This window comes from Neovison vison, chromosome 9 (genome assembly GCF_020171115.1).
Source record: "Neovison vison isolate M4711 chromosome 9, ASM_NN_V1, whole genome shotgun sequence".
NCBI lineage: Eukaryota > Metazoa > Chordata > Mammalia > Carnivora > Mustelidae > Neogale > Neogale vison.
Genome location: NC_058099.1, coordinates 73,661,734 through 73,686,103, shown reverse-complemented (window position 1 = coordinate 73,686,103; position 24,370 = coordinate 73,661,734). Strand labels below are relative to the sequence as shown.

Genomic DNA, 24,370 nt, shown 5'->3' with positions numbered 1-24,370 from the left:
TTCATAAGGATATGAATACCAGGAGGCAGGGGGCATTGGAGGCCCACTTAGAAGCCAGCTGCCTGAGAGAGGCTTTCCTTCTCCCTCTTCTTCAGCAACTAACTAGGTCCATGTGATTCCTCCTCTGCAGTCTTTCTCAGATGTGACCTCATCTTAAGTCTGATTGTTTCTTCAGAGAACAGGTGTGGAGGCTGATGGGGAAAGCCTTGGGGACCACATACCTAAGGGCACAGACCAAATGCAACTTCATAGGGAGAAGGAGAGCAAACCTCTTGGCAAGCCAGTCTTTTGAGGAAGATTCGTGCCCTGTGTGGGGAAGGATATCTGTAACATCAGAGTCACCCTACAGAAACCAGGTGCTGAGCACAACAGCAAGAGAGCACAGTTGCTTTCAGACTTGACCTAATCTGGAAATGTTGGGGTTCAGGGCCAACTGCCAAGGAAGAATTCTGGAGACCTCTTTTCTGCAAAAAGGTGGTTTCATTAAAGTACAGTTATATGGGCCATCTGGGTGGCACAGTTGGTTAAGTGTCCAACTCTTGGTTTTGGCCCAGGTCTGATTTCGGGGTTGTGGGATCAAGCCCTGTGTCAGGACTCAGTGTGGAGTCTGCTTGAGTTTCTCTCCCTCTCTATCACCACCCCCCCCCAAGTAAATAAATTAATTAAAAAAAATAATTAAAGCACAGAGACAAAACCCTGGGCAAAAAGGGCTGCACTTGAGTAGTGAGGACCGGCTGATTATATACTTGGAGTTGGGGTTATTAAAGACAAAGGGAAGTTTCCAAAAGGACTTTCATATGCTAGAGAAGACTCACAGGATCCTGGAGGCCTAGCTGGTGTCAAGCTAAGGTTGTTTTTCCCTCTAGCAAAGCATTAACATTAAGACAATTGGGAGTTTCTGGAGGAATGTCATACTAAGGACACTTAATTTTATCTACATTTCCTTCTGTCTTTGTTCTCCGCATCACTAGGACTTAAGACCATGATATGAGGTCAGCTTTTTTTTTTTGCCTCAAAGTCTTAGGAAATCTTTATCTAGGCAAGGGTCTGCAGCTTCCTTTTAAGTATCACAAATAGTTTAACTCCACAAGTCTACTTAAATCAGAAGTGGCTACTTAGATTGGAAGAAGAGCTCTTGAACTGACGAAAGTTGTGGGATCCATTCTGCTTCGGTGAGAAAGAAAGCCTCGAGTCTCAGCATCTGCCATTGTCAGAGGAAGCAGGAGTTAAACCTGCCATTTGGCCAGTGGGAATACACCCTGTTTCCACTGGGTGAGACCTTCTTAAGGTGGGCTTCTGGGGAAAAAGCAAAACACTTAATAGGTAGGATTTTCAGAAGTAGGCATATCTTAATTACTTGAGCTGCTACAGCACCCTTCCCATCGGGTGCATCCACCACTACCGGCCCCACCTGGGAGGAATCAACCCTAGTAGGCTTCCTCATTAGGTTCTTCAACAGCCTGAGGCTGCACGGTTAACCAAGATTAAGTCAATTGACCAAGGCCCCAGGGGACCAAGGTGGGCATTAAGAACTCATTGGTGGGAGATTCTGAGTCTTCTATGAAAATTTGCTTTTGTTCTTAGATTTATCATCTTGGGATCAGAGGGATAGGTTTGTGGCCCAGAATAGAGGTCTGCTGTCTGCCCCCCATCACCATTTGACATGTGACTCAGAGAGGTCAAGTCGTTTAATAAGTTGGCCAGGACTACAGTCTCCTGAATCTTTCCTTGCCCTGTCTTAGACCTGTGAGTTATTATAGCGTGTACACTACTAGGATAGGTAGACTGCAACAGCGTGTTTGCTCTGAGGTCCAATTTCTGCTCTTGTTGTGATCTCTGGATGACAAGGAACCTCATTTCCCAGGATCCCCTGTCTTCTGCTTCCTACTAAGTTTGGCCCTTGTAGGGCAGTGGGAGAAAATTTGAGAGCAGGAGTTGGTGGAGAAACAAGGTATTTCTTCCTCCCTCCCTGTTTCCTTTCGCATCTCCAGCAGTGACTGAGTCTTCTCTGATCCCAGCACCCATTGGACAATCCCTACTGTGACTCTGGCTTCTGTCAGATGACCCCTGCTGCTGCAGCCCCTGCCAGCTCCTTCAACCAGAGGACTCACAGCAGCTACTTACCACTGTGGCTAATCCCTGGGTTGCCTCACTTTTCCCTGTTTGGCTTCTCATCTCTTCTATCACTTAGATCACCTGTCCCCTAAGTTAAATCACCTCTACTTGTTAAGATCCAGACTGGTGTGTCTTTTCCTTACTGGGCACTGACTGATGAAGTTGGACCAGCATTCTGGATATTTGGGCACTTTGTAGGAACACAGTAAGTGTTGAATCATAATGATGCTAATGAAAAAGGAAAATCAGTTTACCCAAGAGAGTTAGTGCTCTGCTCTCTTGATTTACTCTGTAAGTCAGGCGGATTAAAACTATATTGTATTTATCATAGTTCCTGAAAAGCAAAAGGTGGAGACATTTTCTTAAGACATTTTCCTGGGGGTCACTCTTGTGCCTTCAACTCTGTGACATCAAAAGAATGGATTCTTTCAATCTCAGATCTTTTCCATTGCTGCCCTCTGACTTAATCACAGAAAGGATCATTCTTGGTATGGGTGGGTTTGTAATTTTTAATTATAGCAGAATGAGACTTAATGTCGTACCATTTGGTTTCCTACACTCGCTTTGTAATGACTCTACACTTGGCCTTTCTATCACAAGCCCCGTTGTTGTGACCTACAGTCCTGTTTATATGCCAACCCCTGTTCTTGGCCTCCACACAAGGATTCCCACAAGGGTTCCATTTGAGATGGTGGTTTCCAAGATTGGGGATATCTGCCCGCCAGCAACTGGATTTGAGACCACCAGCTTGTTTTTCCAAACATTAATATCTCGGTGATCTCCAAACATATTTTCTTTTCCAGGATGTTTTCCAAAAGGTTTGTAAGAATGTCTCTAAAACTTTTTTTTCTTTTGAAGGTGTAAGGGCCTAAGGGGAAGGACAAGGTTTGTATAAATTTTAAATTGGCAGACTGGTATTTAAAACTTTATCCAAAAAAATATTTTTCCCTTTTTAAAAAACCCCTCTCTTTACATATTTAAGTAATTCATTTGGGAGAAATTACTACTCCACTGTTCACATAGCCAGCCCTTGGCAGTTTCAGTTCAAAATGCATTGAAACCAGTCAGCTACAAAGCTTTAAATGTTTTCTCTTTGAAAGCTCAACTTAACCTTCACTACCATGGTGGTGAGAAAAGTGACAACTCATTTAAAGATTCCCTCGTTTTGTTTCTTTGTCTTTCTTCTGCAGGCCATGTGTTTATACTATAGGATCTCCCATAAACAACAGGGCCCTTTTTCCATGCCAGGAGCCACCCGTTGCCATGTCAACATGGCAGGCTACAGTTCGAGCAGCTGCATCTTTTGTTGTTTTAATGAGTGGGGAAAATTCTGCCAAGCCAACACAGCTTCAGGAAGGTACTGTACATGTGTTCTGTTCCTTTTTCTGTAGTGTGCGCATGCTGGACCCAGGGATCTAATACGCAATGTTTTTCTCAACTTTAAAAGAGCTCCTTTATGAGTTGGGTTGAAATGAACATACTAGAAACATTTTGCCAGAGAAAATAGCAGGGGATGGGGAGGGGCACTTGGGAGTCTGGACAGGGGATGGGGGGCTCTTCATGCCCGAGTTATCAATGCCTAAATCATTTTAGGGGTTGCTCTCACCTGGTGGTTGGTGGGCCTTAAGTGGGTGGTCCTGGTTGAAGACTTTGGGACAGGCAAGTGTGTCACGGAAACGCCGTTCATTACAGTTCACTTGTCTGTAGTTCCGTATGTGGGGCGCTAGAGCTACTGTTGGCTGGCCTGCTGGAGTTGTCCTGCGGAGGCATCTCTTCTGCACACCACTGGCCCATTTGGCTCCTAAGTAAAGGTGTGTAAGAAAGATGGAAGGCGGGTGCTAATGCATCGAGGTTTTGTCATGCTCATGGCAATAATTAACTCTTTCAGTTGAGATCTGGAGCGGGTTAATGCCAGGTAAATTCTTACTGTGTTATTTCTTCATTTAAAATATTGTGTCTTCTCCCACGTACTTATTATAGAAACTTTAACATTTATAGAAAAGCAAAAATAATAAAAAAATTATTTTTGAGAAAATGGTTGTTAACATTTTGCTTCCTTTCCTGCCAGTATTTATTTTTATTTTTTTATTTTTTTCCTGCCAGTATTTAAAATCTGTATGTATGCTACATGTTACCAACTACATGTTACCATTTCAAAATGTTCATCCTGGCATAGAACAGTTTTATATTCCATTTATTTCATTCTAGTATATCTGAATGTTTTCCACATCACTATGTATTTTTCAAAAATATGATTTTAGTGTCTGCGTAATAATTTTGTTGTATGAGCATATCAGCTTTTATGTAATGTTTCCATATTATTAGACATTTTTATTGTTTCCAGGATTTTTTCCCTCTATTTTATTGCATTAAATTCCTGAGAAGATAATTTGTTTAAAATGAGAATTAATGAGTCAAAGAGTTTTGAACACGTTTAAGGGTGTCGGTACATTTCTCAAGTTATTTTCCAGAAAGGTACCAATTTACACTCCTGTGAGGATCCCAGTTACTGAGAGCGTCCCCTGTCGGGCAAGAGAAGGTCTCTCTTTAATTGGATTATTTCGATGATCAGTAGGTCCCACTTTTCCTCCAAGGATTCTTAACCATTGTCATAACTCTTCACTTCCTTTGCCCATTTTTATTCTGAGGCCTTAGGGAGGCTTTCAAAAGTTTGTTTCATCTTTTAATTTGATTGGCTCTTTAAAAAAATAAAGATCTTGGAGCTTCCAGGTTGCTAAACATGAAGATGCTGGGAGAAAGTGCAGAAGCTCTGAGCCCTTCCCCACATACCTTCTCCCCACATCTCTTCCCTCTGGCTGCTTCTGAGTTGACTCTCCACTGTTCATAAAGGCAGTAGAAAAGTGCACTTGTGAATGGTTTCTTTGGGGTTTGTTTCCTTCCAGGGACTCCCCTGGTCACAGACTTATATTAAGTAAATCTATAAGCTAGTCTCACATATAAAAGAATAAAATAAAATAAAGATATTAATCTCTTATGATGTTTGTAGAAAGTATTGTTCCCAGTTTATAGTATACCTTTTAATTTGATATAATGTTTTTGATTTATAGGAGATTTTAATTTTTATGTAGTCAAATCTGTCAAGTTTCTCTTAGAAAGTTTTGCTGCTCTGAGATTCACCATTTTGTTCTGATATTTTTATTTAAGTTTTAGTTTAATTTTTGTAATTTAACTCTTTAATTTGTTGGTAGTTTATTCTGGTCAGTGTTGCAAAATGAGAACTAAACTACGCCCCCCACCCCGGAAACCAGTTGTTCCAAGATCATTAATTAGATCTTTGCTAACTTGTAATAGCTCCTTTTTTTTTTTTTAAGATTTTATTTATTTACTTGACAGAGATCACAAGTAGGAAATCATAAGTAGGCCCAGAGGCAGGCAGAGAGAGAGAGGAAGGGAAGCAGGCTATCCGCTGAGCAGAGAACCTGATGCGGGGCTCTATCCTAGGACCCTGGCATCATGACCTGAGCCAAAGGCAGAGGTTTTAATCCACTGAGCCACCCAGGTGCCCCTCTCCTTTTTTTAAATTAAGTTTTTTATTTTAATTCCAGTATGGTTAACATATACTGTTACGTTAGTTTCAGGTGTACAATCTAGTACAGAATTCAGCAATTCTATACATTACCCAGTTCTCTTCATAAGTATACTCTTTTGATTTGTGATATCTCCTTTGTCGGAAACTAGATTTATGCATGTACTAGAGTCTTCAGTGAGTGTTAACTTGATTCTCAAAGTCAAGACAAAACAAGACAAGTAATACATATTTTTTTAATTTTTTAAAAAAATAGGTCACAAATACATGGCTCCTTTTTATTTATTTATTTGACACAGAGAGAGAGATCACAAGTAGGCAGAGAGAGAGGAGAAGCAGGCTCCCCGCCGAACAGAGAGCCCAATGTGGAGCTGGATCCCAGGACCCCGAGATCATGACCCAAGCTGAAGGCAGAGGCTTAACCTACGGAGCCACCCAGGCACCCCAAAACGTGGCTTCTTTACACATGAGCAAAGGCCAAGAAAATTGCAATAAGGTCTTCTTTTCACTCCTTATTTCCAGCTACCCAGGAACTGCCCCCCAAGGCAATCAAGGTGACCAACTTCTTATGTGTATAGTATAGTCTTTCCTTTTTGTTGCACGAATCCTCACATGCTATGCACATTGTTTTGTATTTTGCTTCCTTCTTTAGAATAAATTTATCTTATAGAAAATTTCATAACTAAACATAACAAAAAGCTTCCTCATTATTTTTATGACTACAAAGTATTCCATAAGTGGCTGTTTCACAGTTTAGTTAACCGATAGCTCTTGACTTCGCTCTAAATTAAATAATAAATTTAATGGGCATTTACTTCTCTCATCTTCCCTCACTCGCATTCCCCAGTTTTAATTAATACACACAGATATTATCTTTATACTGTTTTTTGTCTTCTGTCTTCTCTTCTAGGAATTATAATTCCTGTTTTATATTTTCGTTCAGTTTCAAACCATATTTGTAATAAGTATTTAGACTTTATTTATTTTTGAGCTCTTAAGTTTGAATCAACTCTCACTTGGGAAATGACAATGTATACACACACACACACACACGTACATATATATTTATCGTATATGTATTTTTAGGGGGGGAGGGGCAGAAGGAAAGGGGGCAGAAAGAATCCCAAGCAGCCTCCATGCCCAGCATCGAACCCAACATGGGGTTTGATCTCACAACTCTGAGACCATGACCTGATCCAAAATCAAGAGTCAGATGCTCAACCAACTGAGGCACCAAGGAACCCCAGTAATTTTTTTCTAGAAGTGTGGATATTTCTGAGCCCTCCCATACTTAGGTTGGCTTTTTATTGTATTCAGTTATGAGCAATCCTTGGCTAGGTATTCTTAGGACTTTTTTTTCCCTCCTAAATTGACTCTAAACCTCTTCATTATTATCCCTTAGTATTTCTGAGGAGAAATCTGGTATCATTTTTTAAAAAATTCTTTGAAAGTAGTCTGATTTTCCTGCCTGGAGACTCACAGATTAAATTTTTTAATTTATGTAATTCAAAACTTCCTAAAATGTAGCTAGTTGTGAGGTACCATTTTAAAAAAATCAAATTTATTAAAGTATGACTTAAATATAATAATGTACACACAGTTTAAGTATTGTTCAAGAGGTTTGGCAAATATATACACCTATGTAATTAATCAGCACTCCTATGAAGATGTAGACTATCCCTGGAAATTGCCCGTGCCTCTGCCATCTGTCCAGTCAACCACTGATCTGAGTTCCCTATCTGTAGATTACTTTTACCTCTTCTATGGGTTCATATAAATGGAGTTATTCCGTTCATATAAATGGAGTTATACCTTTTTGTGTCAGCTTTCTTTGGCTCTATGTGTTTGTGACATGTATCCATATTGTTATAAGTAGCAATAGTTGATTCTCTTTTAAAGAAATTGATGGGGGCCTGTAGCTGGCTCAGCATATGATCCTGATTTCAGTGTTGTAAGTTTGAGCCCCACGTTGGGGTAGAGTTTACTTAAAAAAAAATTTTTTTTTAAGAAATTGATGAATAGTTGCCCATTTTATGAATAAACTGCAAGTTTTTTTGTTGTTGTTGTTTGTTTTTAATCTGCTCACCTGTTGAGGGAAATTTGCATTATTTTGGGCCATCGCAGAATATATGCTGTGGATATTCATGTATAAGTTTTTTTGTGGGTATCGATTTTCATTTCTCTTGGGTAAATACCCAACAGTGCAATCACTGGATCATATATGTATATTTTAACCCTGTAAGTATCTGCCAAACTAGTTCCAAAGCGATCGAGTCATTTTTTATTCCACTAGCAATGTATGAGAGTTTAGCTGCTGTGTGTCCTTGCAAACACTTGGTGTTGTCAGTCCTTTTAATTTTAGCCCTTCAACTGGGTGTAAAATGCTATCTCCTTGTGTTTTAATTGCATTTCTCTGATGGCTAATGATCCTGAGCAACTTTTTATGTACTTATTGTACATTCGTAGATCTTCCTTTAAAAGCATCTCCTCAAGTCACTTATTCATTTACTTAAAGTGGATTTGTAAGTTGTTCTGTTATTAGATTGTATATACTGTATATATATTGTACTTTATATGCTCTAGATACAAACCCTCTGTTGGATGTGTGTATTGCAAATATGTTCTCCCAGTCTGTATAGTTGGTCTTTTCATTTTTTACTTATACTCTATACCACTGATTTTCTAGACATTCTGTTCTTTAGTAATTACAGTACAGATTTGTTACTGTAACAGTTTCTTGTAATTCTTCCTCATCTTTTTTATCATGTTGCTTTGTTGTCTTTTGATCTTACTCTGTTACACTGTCTCAGCCTGATATCTTCTCATGGCTTTTTTCTATTTTTTCATAGAAGCATGTCTTCTTGTATGATAATGGGAATGCCAGTTTCCTAAGATCATTTTCATTTCTGTAGTAAATTGATTTCTGAGGCTTGTTCTTCCTCTGAGTTCTTAGAACAATGTTTTCTTTTTTTTTTTAAAGATTTTATTTATTTATTTGACAGAGATCACAAGTAGGCAGAGAGAGAGGAGGAAGCAGGCTCCCTGCTGAGCAGAGAGCCCGATGCGGGGCTGGATCCTAGGACCCTGGGATCATGACCTGAGCCGAAGGCAGAGGCTTTAACCCACTGAACCACCCAGGCACCCCAGAACAATGTTTTCTTTGACCTTTAAGCATTTTTTCTTAAAGTGCTCATGCCTTGCCTCTTTGGTATGTACCAACAGACAGGAGAAAGTCCGTGGATTTCCCTTCATTCCGGTCACTGCCCACTTGTGTGCGGCCTGAAGCCCTCTCTCTATTCATCACATGCGAGGCTACTGAAGTGCATGGCTCCTTTATCCAGGCTCTGGCATCTCCTTGCCAGTTGTCTAATGAAGTTCTGCTGGGCTCCTATAGGATCTTTTTCTACCCTCCCTACTAGGTTTCATGACATGCTGACTTCACTGAGTACATCAAACACTGCAGTCTCAAACAGGCACTGATACCCAGACTCTGCCGTCAGACTCCATTGCTGTTTTGTGGTTTACTTGTGATGACTGCATCTCCCAGGATGCTGTGTGGCTCTCCCTACCCCCACCCCACCAAGGCTACATACTTCCTCATTCATGATTTGGCCCTGCAGTTATGAAGTAAAGGTTTAGCAAAGTTGAGCATTATTTATCTTTTCAGTGTGTGTGGGGGGATATCTCCAGATTCACTGGAGTTCACTTAAATTATTTGTATTAGAATGATATTTTAGAAAGTATAAATATAAGACTAGGCATAAACTCTTGTATATTATATGTGTAATATTATATATTATAATAATATTATATAATAACTCCTATACATCTCTAAAGCCAAAATAAAATATAAATTAAACATAGACCAAACTATTAAATCAATAAAATTCAAATAAGCAACTCAGTTTTAATGTAGAGATGAATATTTTGCTGCGATAAAATTGTCCCTCACGATATGAATGTAGTGCTGACAGCTTCATGAAGGTTCTTTTGAGATTATTGTGCCTCTTCTACCCTGAGCCACATTATGATCTTTTTCTCCACCACTTTTCTTTCATGTGTTGTCAAGCTTTTGTTTACACGGCATACTGTGATGTCATCTAGCCTTTACTCACCAAAACGACATCCTTATGTTCTTTTCTCATTATCTCTCAATAGTTAAAGCACCACTGCATGTCCCTGTGCAGTCATATGCACTAATGCAGATGGGAACTCTGAAATTTAGTAGTACCCAGTTATATCTGCATGATCCAACCTCCTCGTGAAATCTGGCCCACTGCCCGTTTTTGTAAATAAAGTTTTATTGGAACATGGCCATTGCCTATGGCTGCTTTCATGCTGCCGTGGCAGAGCTGAACTGTAGCAATAAAGACTGTATGGCCTGCAAAGACTAAAATATTTATTAACTAGCCCTTTACAGAAAAAAAACCTTCTGATTCCTTTGATGTCTGTCATTGTCTGTCTCTTTGAAGATTATAAAAAAAAAAATTGACATTAAAATTTCCATGGAAAATGTTCATACTTACAGGAATATGTCTGTGGATCACTTTTTCAGAATTAGCAATTCAGGGCAGAGTTGTAACAAAGCAGATGCTAAATTGTGATTTGCTTACGTTCATACCACTTAGATTTATGCGATAGCATGGGCTTCCCTTCATACTACTGACACTTATGCGATATGGAGCAGACTTTACCAATTTAAGTGGAGGGAGGATTGAGCTAGATGAGGAAAAAACTCTGTGCCTAATATTGCAGTTCCCCTGCAGTCCACAGCTGGGGTTTTTCAAAGGACAACCAGGAAAGAGTACTAACAGAGCTCTTTGCCAGACCCAAAATGGCTGTCCTGAGGATGGAATAATGTCTCCAAATGTCTCTGCTCTCCTTAGAGAAAAAGGGTATGTGGCTACAAGATGATACTACTTCCTTTCCAAGTTATGTTTTCTAGATTGTAGATTGGTCTCCTAGGACCTCCACTCTGTTGTGCACAATGCCCTTTAAAAGGATGAGCTCTCCTTTAAAACACTAGCGGAAAACCCAACCCACAAGTCACAGTTTCCATCACAATGACACATCAACGTGATTAGCACATTTGCCAGGCCCCAGCTGATTTCTCGGAAGAAGCAAAGCACCTGGGAGCAGCATAATGTGATGAAGCAGATACTAGTGACAGAAATGACAGCAGCCCTTGGGCAGGGGACAAAAATCAGAAGACGGACCTCTGAGTCCTTGCTACATGGGGGAAATCCTTCCTCCTAGATGTTTATAAAAAGAAGGCTGATGGTTTAGATTGTAACTTGATGACCATCATAAGAATTTTATTAGCTCAGAAGTCACCCACCTTTTTTTCAAGAAGGCTACGTCAAAGCTATAGATTTAGATTGACTTGTTTGGTTCCTTTATTATTTAACTTCCTTAGCATAATTGAATTCGGGCAGGCAGAAATGGTAGCCTGTGTGTTGTCCTCAGCCTCTATTCCCTGCCGAAATGTAGCTCAACTATTAAGCACAGAGACCCCATGCCCAAAAAAGTGCTATGTATGTAATAGGTTCTTGATACTTGGTTGAATAAATGTGTTCTGTATGATCGGGTAGAAGTAATATGTTCATGGAAGGAGCATTTAGAAGCACTACTGAGGGGCGCCTGGGTGGCTCAGTGGGTTAAAGCCTCTGCCTTCGGCTCAGGTCATGATCTCAGGGCCCTGGGATCGAGCCCCGCATCGGGGAGCCTGCTTCCTCCTCTCTCTCTCTGTCTACTTGAGATCTCTGCCTATCAAATAAATAAATAAAATCTTTTTTTTTAAAAAAAAAAGAAGAAGCACTACTGAATAGTAACAAAAATGATTTTGGGGTCATTTCTGTAGTTAGGCTTCTGCTTAGAGTTTATACCTTTTCTCTATGCTCAATAAATAGATTTTAAGAGAAAAAACTGCAGACTACATTCCTGTTTTTCCCTGTTTGGCAATTCTTTTGTTTAGTTTTTTTTTTGTTGTTGTTTTTTTTAAGGGTCTAATTTAGTATATTCCTACTTCCTAGAAAAATAAAACATTCCACTTGTTTTTCATGGAAAGCCTCAAGTAAATAAAACTAACTTAAGCTCCTTATAAATGTAAGAAAAGAAGCATATGAACAAGTGAAAGGTGGTAAAAACTATATGTGCCCTCACAAAGTATCTGATTTCATTTTTGTGCAAAAGTAAGAGACTGTAGACATTACTTCATCCTGGGCAAAGTGCTACTCCGGCCTGCCCAAGACTAACTCTCTGACATTCTCTCTCTTGACTCTGTGTGGGAAATTCCAGGAAAAAGCCAAGATTTCAAGGTCCAGACCCTCCTGTGTGCAATTGAAAGCCAACTTTCTTCCCTTTTAATGGTTCAAAATGAGCAATACTATTTAGACTGCTCTCACAGTATGTGAGCAGGAATTACGTAGAAGGAAATGGTAAAGTAAAAGACATTTAGGAATGGTTATGATTAAGAGTTTTCACCACAAAGAGAGAATGCAAAGTAGAGAAAGCTTCTTGTTTCTAGAACTGAGGAAACTTTATTCTGGGCACATACATTATATTTCATGGGGTAGGAGTATGGAGTGAATGCATTCATCTTTTCTCTTTAGAAAGTTACTGGTGATTGAGACAGTGTTCTGCTCTGTTAACCTCCCTCATGAAGTCTCACATCAGGCCCTGGCACTTTCCAAATCTTTGTCAGTTTGTGATTTGCCTTTGACTAGTTCTTTCTTGCCCTCCTCCTGTTGCACTTAACCATATTTGCCATCCAGGAAGGTCATCATGATTTCTTTTGGATAAGGATGATTCTGGCAGGCGTGTTCCACTTCTTTTTGCTATGGGTTTTTGTCTTGGGCTTGGCATTCATGGATTTTCTCCCATGAGCGAAGTTCGAAAATGTACCTGTGACCATCTGGAGCAGTAGGATTTTGTGTCTGGTTTGCTGACCCACTTGATACTTAAGGTTAAGGGGAACCAGGTAATTTGTGTCACAGGTCAGAATGGTGCATGAAATTTGGAAGAACAATTTCGGAGCTGCGTATTCCTTTAGGGATTCATTAGCCACGAGGGAAAACCTCCAAATTTATGGAGGTGCTTGTGCTCTCAGCTCGGTAGGTGGCGCTCTTTTACCTGGTTCACAAGAATGATCTTGAAGGTCATTCTCTTCTGGGTCTCCTGTGCCGCAGGCGGTACCATGTTGCAGGGAAGGAAAGCTGAAGCCCTGCTGGGTGGCATCGGTGCTTGAGAAGCGGTGGCATGACCTGGCACATGGCCTCGGTTAGGCAGTCCCGGCACATACCAGTCCAGAGCATTCTTACTGTCTCCTTTGTTCTGGTGCCAGTTCCCGCCCTTGAGCAACAGCAGAGAAGAGCTAACGAAAGAGTCACGCCATGGGTATTCAAGAGGGTGGCACTAACTCATAAAACCAGAACGTGTAGACACAAAGTAGTGAAAGAGAAGAATGGGGTTTGCTGAAAGCACTGGGCTAGGAAGCCAAGGGAAGAAGAGCAACCCAAACTGGGACCTTGACCTCTTTTTTGTGTGTCTGTTATAAGAAATACATAAGATGTATAAAACGTGCACATTGTGAATGGTGCGACTATCTACATTTACTTACTAATACACATTTTCTTATATACATATGTTCCTGTACATATTAAGCATCTTGAATTTGTGATACAAAGATATGCCAGAATCATGAAATAGCTTGTTGTATGGAATGGTTTGGGCTGCAAACTCTGAAATTAAGAAGAGTGTCGAGAGAAGGATTCAGTGATGAGGTAGGAAACAAGCAATGACTACAGAAGGATTGAGGAAAGAAATCTGATATGTTAAGTAAAAGCATGTATCAATTCGATGTTTCCAAATGCTTCATGTTATTTGTCTAACCTACAGTGCAAGAGTTTAAAAGATAAAGTGAATGCTTTTAGTAGGAAGAATTTAAGAGCCTGTCTTAATTTTCAGTGAAAACAATAACTCTTTACATACAGAAAATTATGTGAGATGTTTAACTTTGCAAAGATAAATAATCTGCTTTTGCCCCTGTAGAAGCCGAACGGTTATGGGTGCTGTGGCTGTATTTTTGCAATGTGTTTTGTGAGTATTTCCAAGACTCCCCTAGAAACAGGACAGTGACTTACCATACATTTTGTATTTACTTTATTATTCATAAATAGTTAATATATATATATTAATTTTTTTCTTTTCATAAGACTGATACTCCCAAATAATTGGCAAGGTTTTTCACAGAAAGTTTTTTCTTTTTTTGGCAGAAAAAGTTCTCTCTCCCAACCGTGGACTGATTCCATCATGTTCTTCCTTTTTTCCTCTTCAGTCTTCCTTCCTTAGAAGATAGAATCTTCAAAACTATTCATAGGGCAGGTTTTTTTTTTTTAATGTGATACATAAGAAAATAATTAAGGCAATTGTTTTAACACTGTCTGGTTAGAAGAATTTTTCAGAGCTGAATTTTAAACTGCCTCTTGTGATTGGAAAAGTAACCCATTTCAAATCCTTAACCTACCCTACAAAAAATACAGTGATCTTGTGTTTTTTCTGAAGAAAATTTCAGGCCCGTTTTGGTCATGATCATGTCTATTTGGATCTTGTAGCAGCTGTTACTGTGATTGTAAGAACAATCCTTGATACGAAGTATCTCTGTCTTTCTAGTGAGGCAATTAGAGTATAAGAATTTTCCACCCTAAATAAGTTCCAATTTGAGAAGGTGGTGTAGGGGTATTCAGGAACTTTCTGAGGCCCAGAAGGGAGGCGAGATGGGTGGCTGCTCAAGCCTGTTGGGTTAGGGAGTGCCACTTCCGCTAGGCCCCTTCCTACCTCCCCCCTCCCTGTTAGTCTTGCTAATGAATCCGGCCTGGCCGTGAAATCATCCAGTGGTGTGATGGGCTTCTGGCCTTTGCAGAGGAAAAACTCTGGGTTAATTCAAGTACAGCGTGTTCTCTTTGTTTTGCAGCTGGTGTAGCAAGGGAGTCTAGGGCAAGTGGATTGAATCAAAAAGGAAAATGAAGGCATTCACTGTCTATTTCATCGAGGATGGCTCATTTAAAGTAAACACCATTTAAATAGTCTCCAAATGGCCCATTCTATATGAAGTCATACAGGATGCCCCCTTCGGGCTGTCATTCTCCTTTAAATGGATCGCTTTGTGTGCACTGTGTTTTAATGCCATTCAACCTTAAACCCCATATGTGGGCCTCATCAGGCCACAGGCTTCAGTGCACATGTGGCAGCCATACCTTCAACATTCTTTGTCTCTGCCTCCAGACAGTCAGCCCAAGCAACAGGGGGAGGGAGTTGTAAAGACAACAGCAGTTAACATTTCTTCAACACTTATTATGTACCAATTACTGTGTCTAGTGATTTCTCCGTATATTATCTAATTTAATCCTCACATAATCCTAGGGGGCAGGTACTAAGATGATTCCCTTGTTACAGGTGAGGGGATTGATGCATAGAGGGATTAAGCAGTGTGACTGGTAAGTGTGGCTCTAGGAATTGAACCCCAGCAGTCAGATTCCAGAGCTGGAGCTCAATCAATGGACACATTCAGAAGAAATAAACTCTCATCAATTCTTTTCTCAGGGTAGGCTTATCCCAAACAATAGCTAATCCAGAAATTATTTCTCTTTGTCTTTGGAATGCATGCTCTGCTTTCTGCGGGCAGAAGTTCTACCTTGTTACTTGCCTTTTTTGCAGTCGGGTTTGAGGATGAGATCAGGTATTCCTTGAGCGCCTAGCTCTCTGTGGCAGTGGGCAGTCTTCATACAAGATTGGGCTCAGTGGAATAATCCATCAACAGACAACCCAAATGAGGCTTTCCTACCAGACATGCCCTCATAGTAAGAAACTAGTAAAAACCTCCCCCAGAGAACTGGAAGCATTCAGTTGTCACAGCAGTGGCTCCAAACGTTCACCCAGGGTTGGGCAAAAAGCCCAGGGCTGGACAGCTTTAGGGAACTTCTGTGAAGGGTCCAAATAGGGTCTTTGGGAAGTGTGGTCCTGGCCAGTTCCTTTTCACCCTTCCCCCCCATTGATCGGCCCCTGTTTAACTGGTACTTGGTAACCTAGAAAACCTTTTTTTTTTTTGCTGTGAAAGGCTGAAGTCTGAAACAGTTTATTCTACTTGAGCTCTACTAAGTAGAGGAGCTTCAAGAATCTTAAAAAATAAAAAATCTTGAGGGTGGTAGAGAAGAAAATCATCTTGAACATTTAAAATACGGGTTTGGGTGATGTTTTCCATACGTGCCCCCCACCCCCATCCTTTTCTTTCCATTGTTTAGAGAAGACAAGGGAGCAATGGGAGTTCTGAAATATTTTTGCTGGACCTAACTGAGGTTCTGCTACCACTTTTGCTATCTTACTCCCAAACTTCAGGTCATTTAAGGTTTCTGCCTTGAAAAGAAAAGAGAATAGAGGAGAAGAGAAAATTGTCATTTCTCTCCCCTGCTACATTTCTTTATGGCGTCTTCTTCTTCTTCTTCTTTTTTTTTAAAAAGATTTTTTTTATTTATTTGACAGAGAGAGACACAGTAAGTGAGGAAACATAAGCAGGGGGAGTAGGAGAGGGAGAAGCAGGCTCCCCGCTGAGCAGGGAGCCTGATTGCGGCCCAGAACCCTGGGATCATGACCTGAGCCGAAGGCAGAAGTTTAACAACTGAGCCTCCCAGGTGCCCCTCTTTATGGCTTCTAATGCCCTCCCCACATCCCCTCTAGGATACAGATATTCTGATAAAGGCCCTGGGACAGGATGTGATTTGGGCACTCTCTGTGACCTTGTGCAGGCATCTAACCGATACCCCTTATTCCATTAGCATTGTCCTCTCTGGAAAGCAGTTCTGGTTCCTGCTGTTTCTACAAATCTCTTCTTACCCATGTGCCAGATGTACGGTACAAGAACCGGAGGGACAGCAAAAATCAGATCAACACTTTTGATGCAAATTGTGGGGAGAAAGCCTACTGTGTACACGGTTTCATTCTTTTCCCTCCCAGCTTTATTGAGATATAATTGACATATAGCATTGTTTAGAGAATACAGTGTACGATCTGATGTGTGTATATGTTGCAAAATGATTAGCACAATAAAGTCGGTTAACACATCCATCACCTCATTTAATTATAATTTCTTTGTTTTGTTTTGAGAATTTTTAAGATCTGCTTTCTTAGCAACTTGCAAATACATGATACAGTATTATTAACTAGAGTCACCTGGCAGTATATTACATCCCCAGAACTTATTTATCATATAACTGGAAGTCTGTACCCTTTGACCCCCTTCACCCATTTCTCTGCCACATCCTCTACCCCCAACTGCTGTCAGTCATCAGTAATGTTTCTATGAGTTTGATGGGTTTTTTAGATTCCACAAATATGTGAGATCATTCACTATTTGTATCTCTCTGTCTGACATATTTCACTTAGCATAATGCCTTCAGTGTCCTTCCATGTTGTCCAAATGGCAGGATTTCCTTTCCTTTTTCTTTTTAAAGATTTTATTTATTTATTTGTCAGAGAGAGAGAGAGCGTGAGCACAGGCAGATAGAGTAGCAGGCAGAGGGAGAAGCAAGCTCCGTGCCAAGCAAGGAGCCCAATGTGGGAGTTGATTCCAGAACGCTGGGATCATAACCTGAGCAGAAGACAGCAGCTTAACCAACTGAGCCACCCAGGCGTCCCAGGATTTCCTTTCTTTATGACTGAGTAGTATTTCATTGTGCATATATACTGCACTTTCTTTATCCATTCTTCTGCTGATGGACACGTAGGTTGTTTCCATGTCTTGGCCATTGTGAATAATGTTGCAGTGAGCATAGGAATGTCGAAATCGCTTTGAGAGAGTGATTTCATTTCCTTCGGGTGTATACCCAGAAGAGTCATTGCTGGATCATATGGTAGTTTTATTTTTAATTTTTTGAGGAACTTTTGTACTGTTTTCCATAGTGGCTGTACCAGTTTACATTCCTAACAACAGTGCACAGGGGTTCCTCTGCTCCACATGCTCACCAGCACTTGTTTCTTGTCTTTTTGATACCAGCCATTCTGACAGGTGGGAGGCAGATCTCATTGTGGTTTTGATTTGCATTTCCCTGATATAATAAGTGATATTGAGCACCCTTTCATGTACCTGTTGGCAATTTGAATATCTCCTTTGGTAAAATGTCTATTCAGGTTCTTTACTCATTTTTAATCATATCTTTGCTATTGAGGTGTATGAGTTCTTTATATATTTTGGATATTAATTCCATATCAGATATGTGGTTTACAAATATTTTCTCCCATTCTGTAGGTTGCCCTTTCATTTTTTTAAAAAAAGATTTTATTTATTTATTTGACAGACAGAGATCACAAGTAGGCAGAGAAGCAGGCAGAGAGAGGGGGAGAAGCAGGCTCCCCGCTGATCAGAGAGCCCGATGTGGGGCTCGATCCCAGAACCCCGAGACTGTGACCTGAGCCGCAGGCAGAGGCTTAACCCACTGAGCCACCCAGGCGCCCCACCAGTGTTTTATTCTTAAAAGCGTTTTTTTTTTGTTGTTTTTTTTTTGTTTTGTTTTTGTTTTTAAAGATTTTATTTATTTATTTGAGAGAGAGAGACAGTGAGAGAGAGCATGAGCGAGGAGAAGGTCAGAGAGCGAAGCAGACTCCCCATGGAGCTGGGAGCCCGATGTGGGACTCGATCCCGGGACTCCAGGATCACACCCTGAGCTGAAGGCAGTCGTCCAACCAACTGCGCCACCCAGGCGTCCCTTAAAAGCGTTTTTTAATAGGCTGTTGTCTCTTACTTATCTCTAAATTGTCTCTTTCTTCTGAGGTATACTTTATCATTTTCATATTACCTCAGGACCAAAAATATTATTCTTTTTTTCTTAAGATGAATTTAAGAAATTAATTTCTTAAGATGTACTTAAGAAATTAATTGACTAATTATTGTAATTTTTTTATACTAGAAAGACATATGTTCAAAGAGTCAGTTCTGTTGGGTTTATTTTAATTTAATTTAATTTTTAAAAAGATTTTATTTATTTACTTGAGAGAGAGATTGGGAGAGAGCGCAAGCAGGGAGGAGTGGCAGGCAGACAGGGAGAGGGAGAAACAGGCTCCCTGCTGAGCAGGGAGCCAGATGTGGGGCTTGATCCCAGGACCCTGAGATCATGACCTGAGCCAAAGGCAGATGCTTAACCTACTGAATCACCCAGGAGCCCCAGTTCTATTGGGTTTATTATACTTCTCCCCAAAATAGCAGTCCTCAGTACCTCTATTGTATTTCTTCTGTTTCAGAAGTAACCACTTTTACCTGTTTTATTTAGCTAATTATCTGGTGTATATGTCCATGTTGTTCAGTAAGATGCATGATGTTTGCATCATGCAAGTAAATAAGATGTTTGGGGATGATGAGGATTTAGCTCTCTCCACCCTACCATCACACACATACCCCTTCCCCAAATCCCATCATCCTGATATAATTAATATCATAACCTTGATTAGATCAGTATTCTTTATATTATTGTATCTATGCTGTTAACAGTTGAGTCTTGTACAACTTTGATTACATTATTATTTCTGTACATGTTCTTTTTTCATGGGGGCTACTCATTGTGTTATTATTTGTTTTTCCTATTTGCGTGGTTTTCTAAGTATTTACCAACCCCAGAGGCTTTGACAGTTGCTTAAATCTGCTAAGATGCCTAAATACATAAAGTTTTCTATCAGTTTGCTCCTCCTAAAAAAAAAATTTGCTCCTCCTGAAGCAGCCTCTCCCCAGGCTCTGGAAGGTGCTCTGAAGAGCAGGGTTGCCCTCTCTGCTGTAGCTGGCTCCTGGGATCTCACTTCTCCATTATTCTACAGGTTCCCTTTGCTTCTCTCCTGTGTTGGCTTGTCCGCCTTCCTCTTGGTTTACTATATCTTTTTGAAGCATATTTTACATATTTAAGTAGCTTCCAGAGAATAGAATACGTGGGAGGTGAATTTTTGTGAAACTGCATGTCTGAAAGTGTCCTTATTATATGTGATTTTTTTTTCCCTCTTTCTGGAAGCTTGTGGAATCTTGTCTTTGTCCCTAGGGTTCCAAATTTCATAACAATATATCTCGATGTGGATTGATTTGTATCCAGTGTCCTGGGTGTTATATGCCCTTATGAAGTTGGAAGCTCGTGGCCCCTTAATTTGGGGGAAATTTTCTCAATTTTTTTAACTGATGCTTTTCCCCCTTCTATTTTCTCTGTTGTCTTTTTCTAGTATTTCTATTACTTGGATATTGGACCTGCTGAACTTTTCTACTTTTTCCCTCTTTTTTTTTCTTTCTTTTGCTCTACTTTCTGGGAGACTGCTCCAACTTTATATTCCATCTCACACCTTTATTGAGTTTTTCTTTTCTTCTGTCACGTGTTTCATTCTCTTTACTTTGGAATGCGCCTTTTGTAAATTACACTGTTTTTATTTCAGCACGGCAATATTCAGCTCCTACTGGGTATGTGTTTGGTGTTCTCTGAAATTTTCTTCTCCTTACGTGACCAGTGACCTTTAACTTGCTTGTTTCTGTTTGTTTTGGTCTCTCAGTGTCACCGCAGCGGCTTTCTAGAGGTCCTGGAAGTGCTTGATTTGTCTGTAGGCAGTTAGGAACGGGGACTAAAATGCTGATGGGAAGCTCTGAGTGCTTGTGTAGGGCTTCTCAGCTGTGAGTTTCACCATAGGCTGATCATAGGACACCTCGGAAGTGAGTCTCCTTAGTTGTCTTCTCATGGACTATTTAGCGTTTTTTTTTTTTTTCGTTCCTCTGCCTGGAGGGTAAAAGCCTGATTGCCTGCATTCAGGGAACCAAATAAGAGAAGATGGCTGGTGGTCTCAGCATCTGATATGCATATGTTCATCTAATCCCATTCATTTGCTGTCAATTGTGCTGTTTTCCCCCTCCTCCCCCTCCCACCGCCCCCAATCTGGAGGCCCTCTCTCTTACTCTCTTTAGAAAATGAGTCTCCAGTTATTTGCTGGGGTTTTGGGGGATGGGGAAATAGGCCACGTTAGCAGTAGAGATTACTTAAAAATAAAAATAATTTTAAGAATCCCTTTACTATCCTTTAATTGGGTTTGGGGAAGAAGCAAGCATAGCCTCATGTGTGCAATCTTCCATTTGTACCTGAAAGCCTCACCATTGCTGTTTAGTTACTGATGCCCAAGTGACTGAAGCTTTTAAAAGGGAAATTCAGTGGCCCATGGTAAACGCTCCAAAATAGCCTTCAGGGAAGGAATGACCAGACCACAGTGCTTTGAGTAAGAGAATTCGGTTAGTCAAGATTTTTTCTTCTAACCCGAGGCTGCTGAGAAGGTTTAGTTCCTCAGCCGCAGCTCCTTTCTTCTTCCATCTGCACCCTTCCCCCAGACCTCTCATGGTGTTGCCCCGTCCAGACTGAAGTTCTTATGGGACATCCGTAGAGCGGCATCAAACTGCAGAGGATGAGGTCCTGAAGGGAAGGTGGAAAAACTGAGGGAGGGGGCCTCGGGGCAGTGCGTCCTGTGGGATCCACGTCACGCTTTTATCAAGACTGCTCTGACTGTCTCTGTGCCCTTCTTACTGGCTGGGGATCAGAGTGGCAGTGCTCTCTAAAGCCATGGCTTTCTTTCAAGCTCCAGAGAAACTACACACATCACTGGACTGGCTCCAACATCACCGGATTTGGTTGTCTCTTTAAAGAGGAGCGTGCCTTCAGCTTCTTAGCTGTGGCAAGAGGGATCTTGTGTGGCTGCTCTGATTCCAGAAACAGGATGACCTCACAAGCAAGCTGGAGAACATATCTACCTCTGGGATGGGTGTTCAGTAGTTTCGAGCCTGCCCTTCTATAGTCCTTCTTCAAATAGCTCCTCGAGTGACTTCAAAACTTGATGTCATGTCGTATTGATTCAAACGTGATATCATGTTTTTTCCCTTATGTTTAAACCTTTGTTTCCTATTGAAAATTTTGTTTTTCTTTTCTTTTCTTTTTCCCTTCCTCCTTTCTCTTTCTTTCTTTCTTTCCTTCTTTCTATCTTTTCAACAAATATTTATTGAGTAGCCATATCTGCCAGGTCTGGGGATTGACATAGTCCCTGCCCTTGTGGGCTTAGGTCCTGGCAAGGCCCAGTGGAAAGTCTTGGGGTGGTGAGATGCGGCAGTGGGAGGTACAAAGGGTGATGGATGCTTCTTAGTTTTGGGCAAAGAGGCCTGGGGATGTGAGGGGCGGTGGCCCGAATCATAGTCATGCCCTTTCTGGCTGATGTATCCCTGCTGCGTCCATGCAGCCATTAAAATTTTGTTTTTCATTGGAGGAGTTCTGTAATGTATTTCTTTGGATCTAAGTTAGTATAATTTCAGGGGATAGTAAATAATGACCCCTCCACCTTCCTGAGTTCAGAATTAGTTGTGAGACAAAGAAGATAAGCATAAGGAGATAAAAACCAAACCTTTATTATTGATTTTTACTGCCAAAAGATTTTGAAAAATGTCATGTTAGGTCTGTTGGCCAGTGTGGGCATGTTATTATTTTAACCCTGTATTTGACCTCTTATCTACTCACTGACCAAATTGGCAATCATAGGTCACTCCATGAGTGTCTGACCATCTAAAACTTTTTATCAAGAATAAGAGGAATAGTTCCTATAAAGGAGTTAGTAAGAAGCTGAAAGAGAGGCTAGAGGTATTTGTGTAATGGAAGTTCCCTCAATGGAAAGTTCCTTCCCTCCATGAGGAGAGGAGAAGTGTGTTCCATAAACGTGGTAATACCAATTTCCCCGAAGGCACACCATCAATTTATAGCAGATGTTCAGGAAGAAAAAAAAAATACTGTATTAGATCAGGTTGTATGACACATTCAGATTTCAGAAACATTAAAAGCATTTTCCCATCTTAGAAGTCAGGAAGGATAGTGTTATAAGCAATCAATCATTTGTTCTTTTGGTAAACACTTCACTCCGTTTGGCCTGTGTGGTGTGCACACCTCGGCTGGGGCGGGGAGCTCCTGATGAAATTCCAGGCCTGTTACAAACGAGCTGGGAGTCCTTGGCTCCCCTGAACCTCTCTAGGCCTGGTTTTCATCTGCTTAGTGAGGAGTGGGGGACCAGCCCAATACATGAACAGAGAAAAAGGATGAAGGATAAACTTGAGCTTCCATAGCTAATTAGTTTCAGAGTTGGGACCAAAATCCAGGTATCTTCCTTTTCTAGTCTCATTGTTCTCTACTGTGTCCAGTTGAGACTGATTCTTAAATCGAATGTATACAAAAGGGTTTAGCACCACAGAAGTGATCGCTCATTTGTTCATTCATTCATTCATTTACTTATTCATTCAACAGAGCATCATTTTTGGTGCCAAATACTGTGCTAGGCAATAAGTATGAAGAAAACATGGTCTTGGGGCGCCTGGGAGGCTCAGTCGGTTAAGCTTCTGCCTTCAGCTCAGGTCATGATCCCAGGGTTTTGGGATCGAGCCCCACATCAGGCTTCCTGCTTCTCCCGCTCGCTCTGCCTGCTGCTGCCCCTGCTTGTGCACACAGTCTCTCTCTGTGTCAAATAAATAAATAAAATCTTAAAAAAAAAAAAAAAAAAGAAAACGTGTTCTTGTCTTTATAGCAACATATAGCCTCTGCCTTTACGTGTTTGTAGCCCTTACGTGACCACCTCAAATACCATCTTTTACTTATAGCCTGACTTGAAGCACTTCAAACTGATCCCAGGTCTTCGAGGAGTTACAGACCTTGTTGGCTGCCCCGAAATAGTCAGCCCTTTGTGCTCTCCCTAAGACCTGTAGTGATACTCCTGCCGTAGGTAAGACCCACCCCCAAGAATAGCTTGTACCATCATAACACACAAGTTCAAGTGCCTAAAGAGAAAAACTATAGAGTGAGGTCCAGAACCCTTTCTTGTCCTCATTATGGTTCTTTCTCTCCTCCTGCTTCTAGGGTGCACAAGCTGGCATTACTACGTCACCATGCCAATGCCAGCCTCCACCTTCACGATCGCAGTGGGCTCCTGGACAGAAATGAAGCCAGAGATCTGCTTGTCCAAGGGTCTGGCAGCAGAGAGATCCCTCTCACCTTCTGAGACTGACTCCAGGTTGGTATTTGGGAGCTTGCTGAAAAACAAACACTTAAGGGACCAGTATGATGCATTTATTCCAAGCACTGGGAAGGTGAGTCATCCCTGCTGAGAAGCTAGACCAAAATATGATTAAGCAAAGCAGGAAAAACCCTACTGGGAGGATAAGAGAGTTGAGAGGCAGAAAAGTGGGCATATTATTCATGCAGAAAGAAAGAGAAAAGGACATATGAAGTCCTCTGTAAAGTCAAGTGACATAATTTTGTGTGTTGGGGTAAGTCAACAGAATCCTCAGACTCAACATTTTACCTCCTTTATTTTTTAACTTTGGTCTTTAGTGCTTAGTTGGTCAAAAACACAACTTAATGAAAAGGGGGTGCTTGTCTGTTGGATCACTTTGTGGGCCACCTGCTGTTTAGGTTCCCTGGACTGCTGTTAGCCGTTCATTTGTAGGGATGCCCGCTTCCCCCACCGCCCAGTGGGGCTAGTCAGCCTGCTTTGGGACACCAGACACACGGTAGCTGTTGCAAGGTCATGGGGCTACGAGTAACCTACTGGCTCAGGACTCTTATCTTCGGTAGCGATTTCTTCTTTTTTCGGACTAATCAGAGCAAAATCTGTTTCAAGTTTTTAAAA

The 24,370-nt window shown here is 41.0% G+C and overlaps 1 protein-coding gene across 8 annotated transcripts in view; it reads left to right on the top strand.

Annotated features, from left to right (window-relative positions):
- The window catches only part of LOC122917633 (aminopeptidase O (putative)), a 336,369-nt gene that overhangs the window by 46,276 nt on the left and 265,723 nt on the right, over positions 1-24,370 (top strand). For 6 of the 8 annotated variants that reach the window (XR_006386419.1, XR_006386420.1, XM_044265753.1 and 3 more), the window contains exons 3-4: positions 3,306-3,472; positions 23,599-23,752. Coding sequence is in view for 6 of the 8 variants with exons in the window: in XM_044265753.1 (XP_044121688.1) it covers positions 3,306-3,472; positions 23,599-23,752 (321 nt within the window). In the remaining 2 variants the exon portion in view is untranslated. Of the gene's footprint in view, positions 1-3,305; positions 3,473-6,137; positions 6,217-23,598; positions 23,753-24,370 lie in introns of those variants that run through there. The other 2 variants (XM_044265757.1, XM_044265758.1) reach the window with 2 other exon arrangements.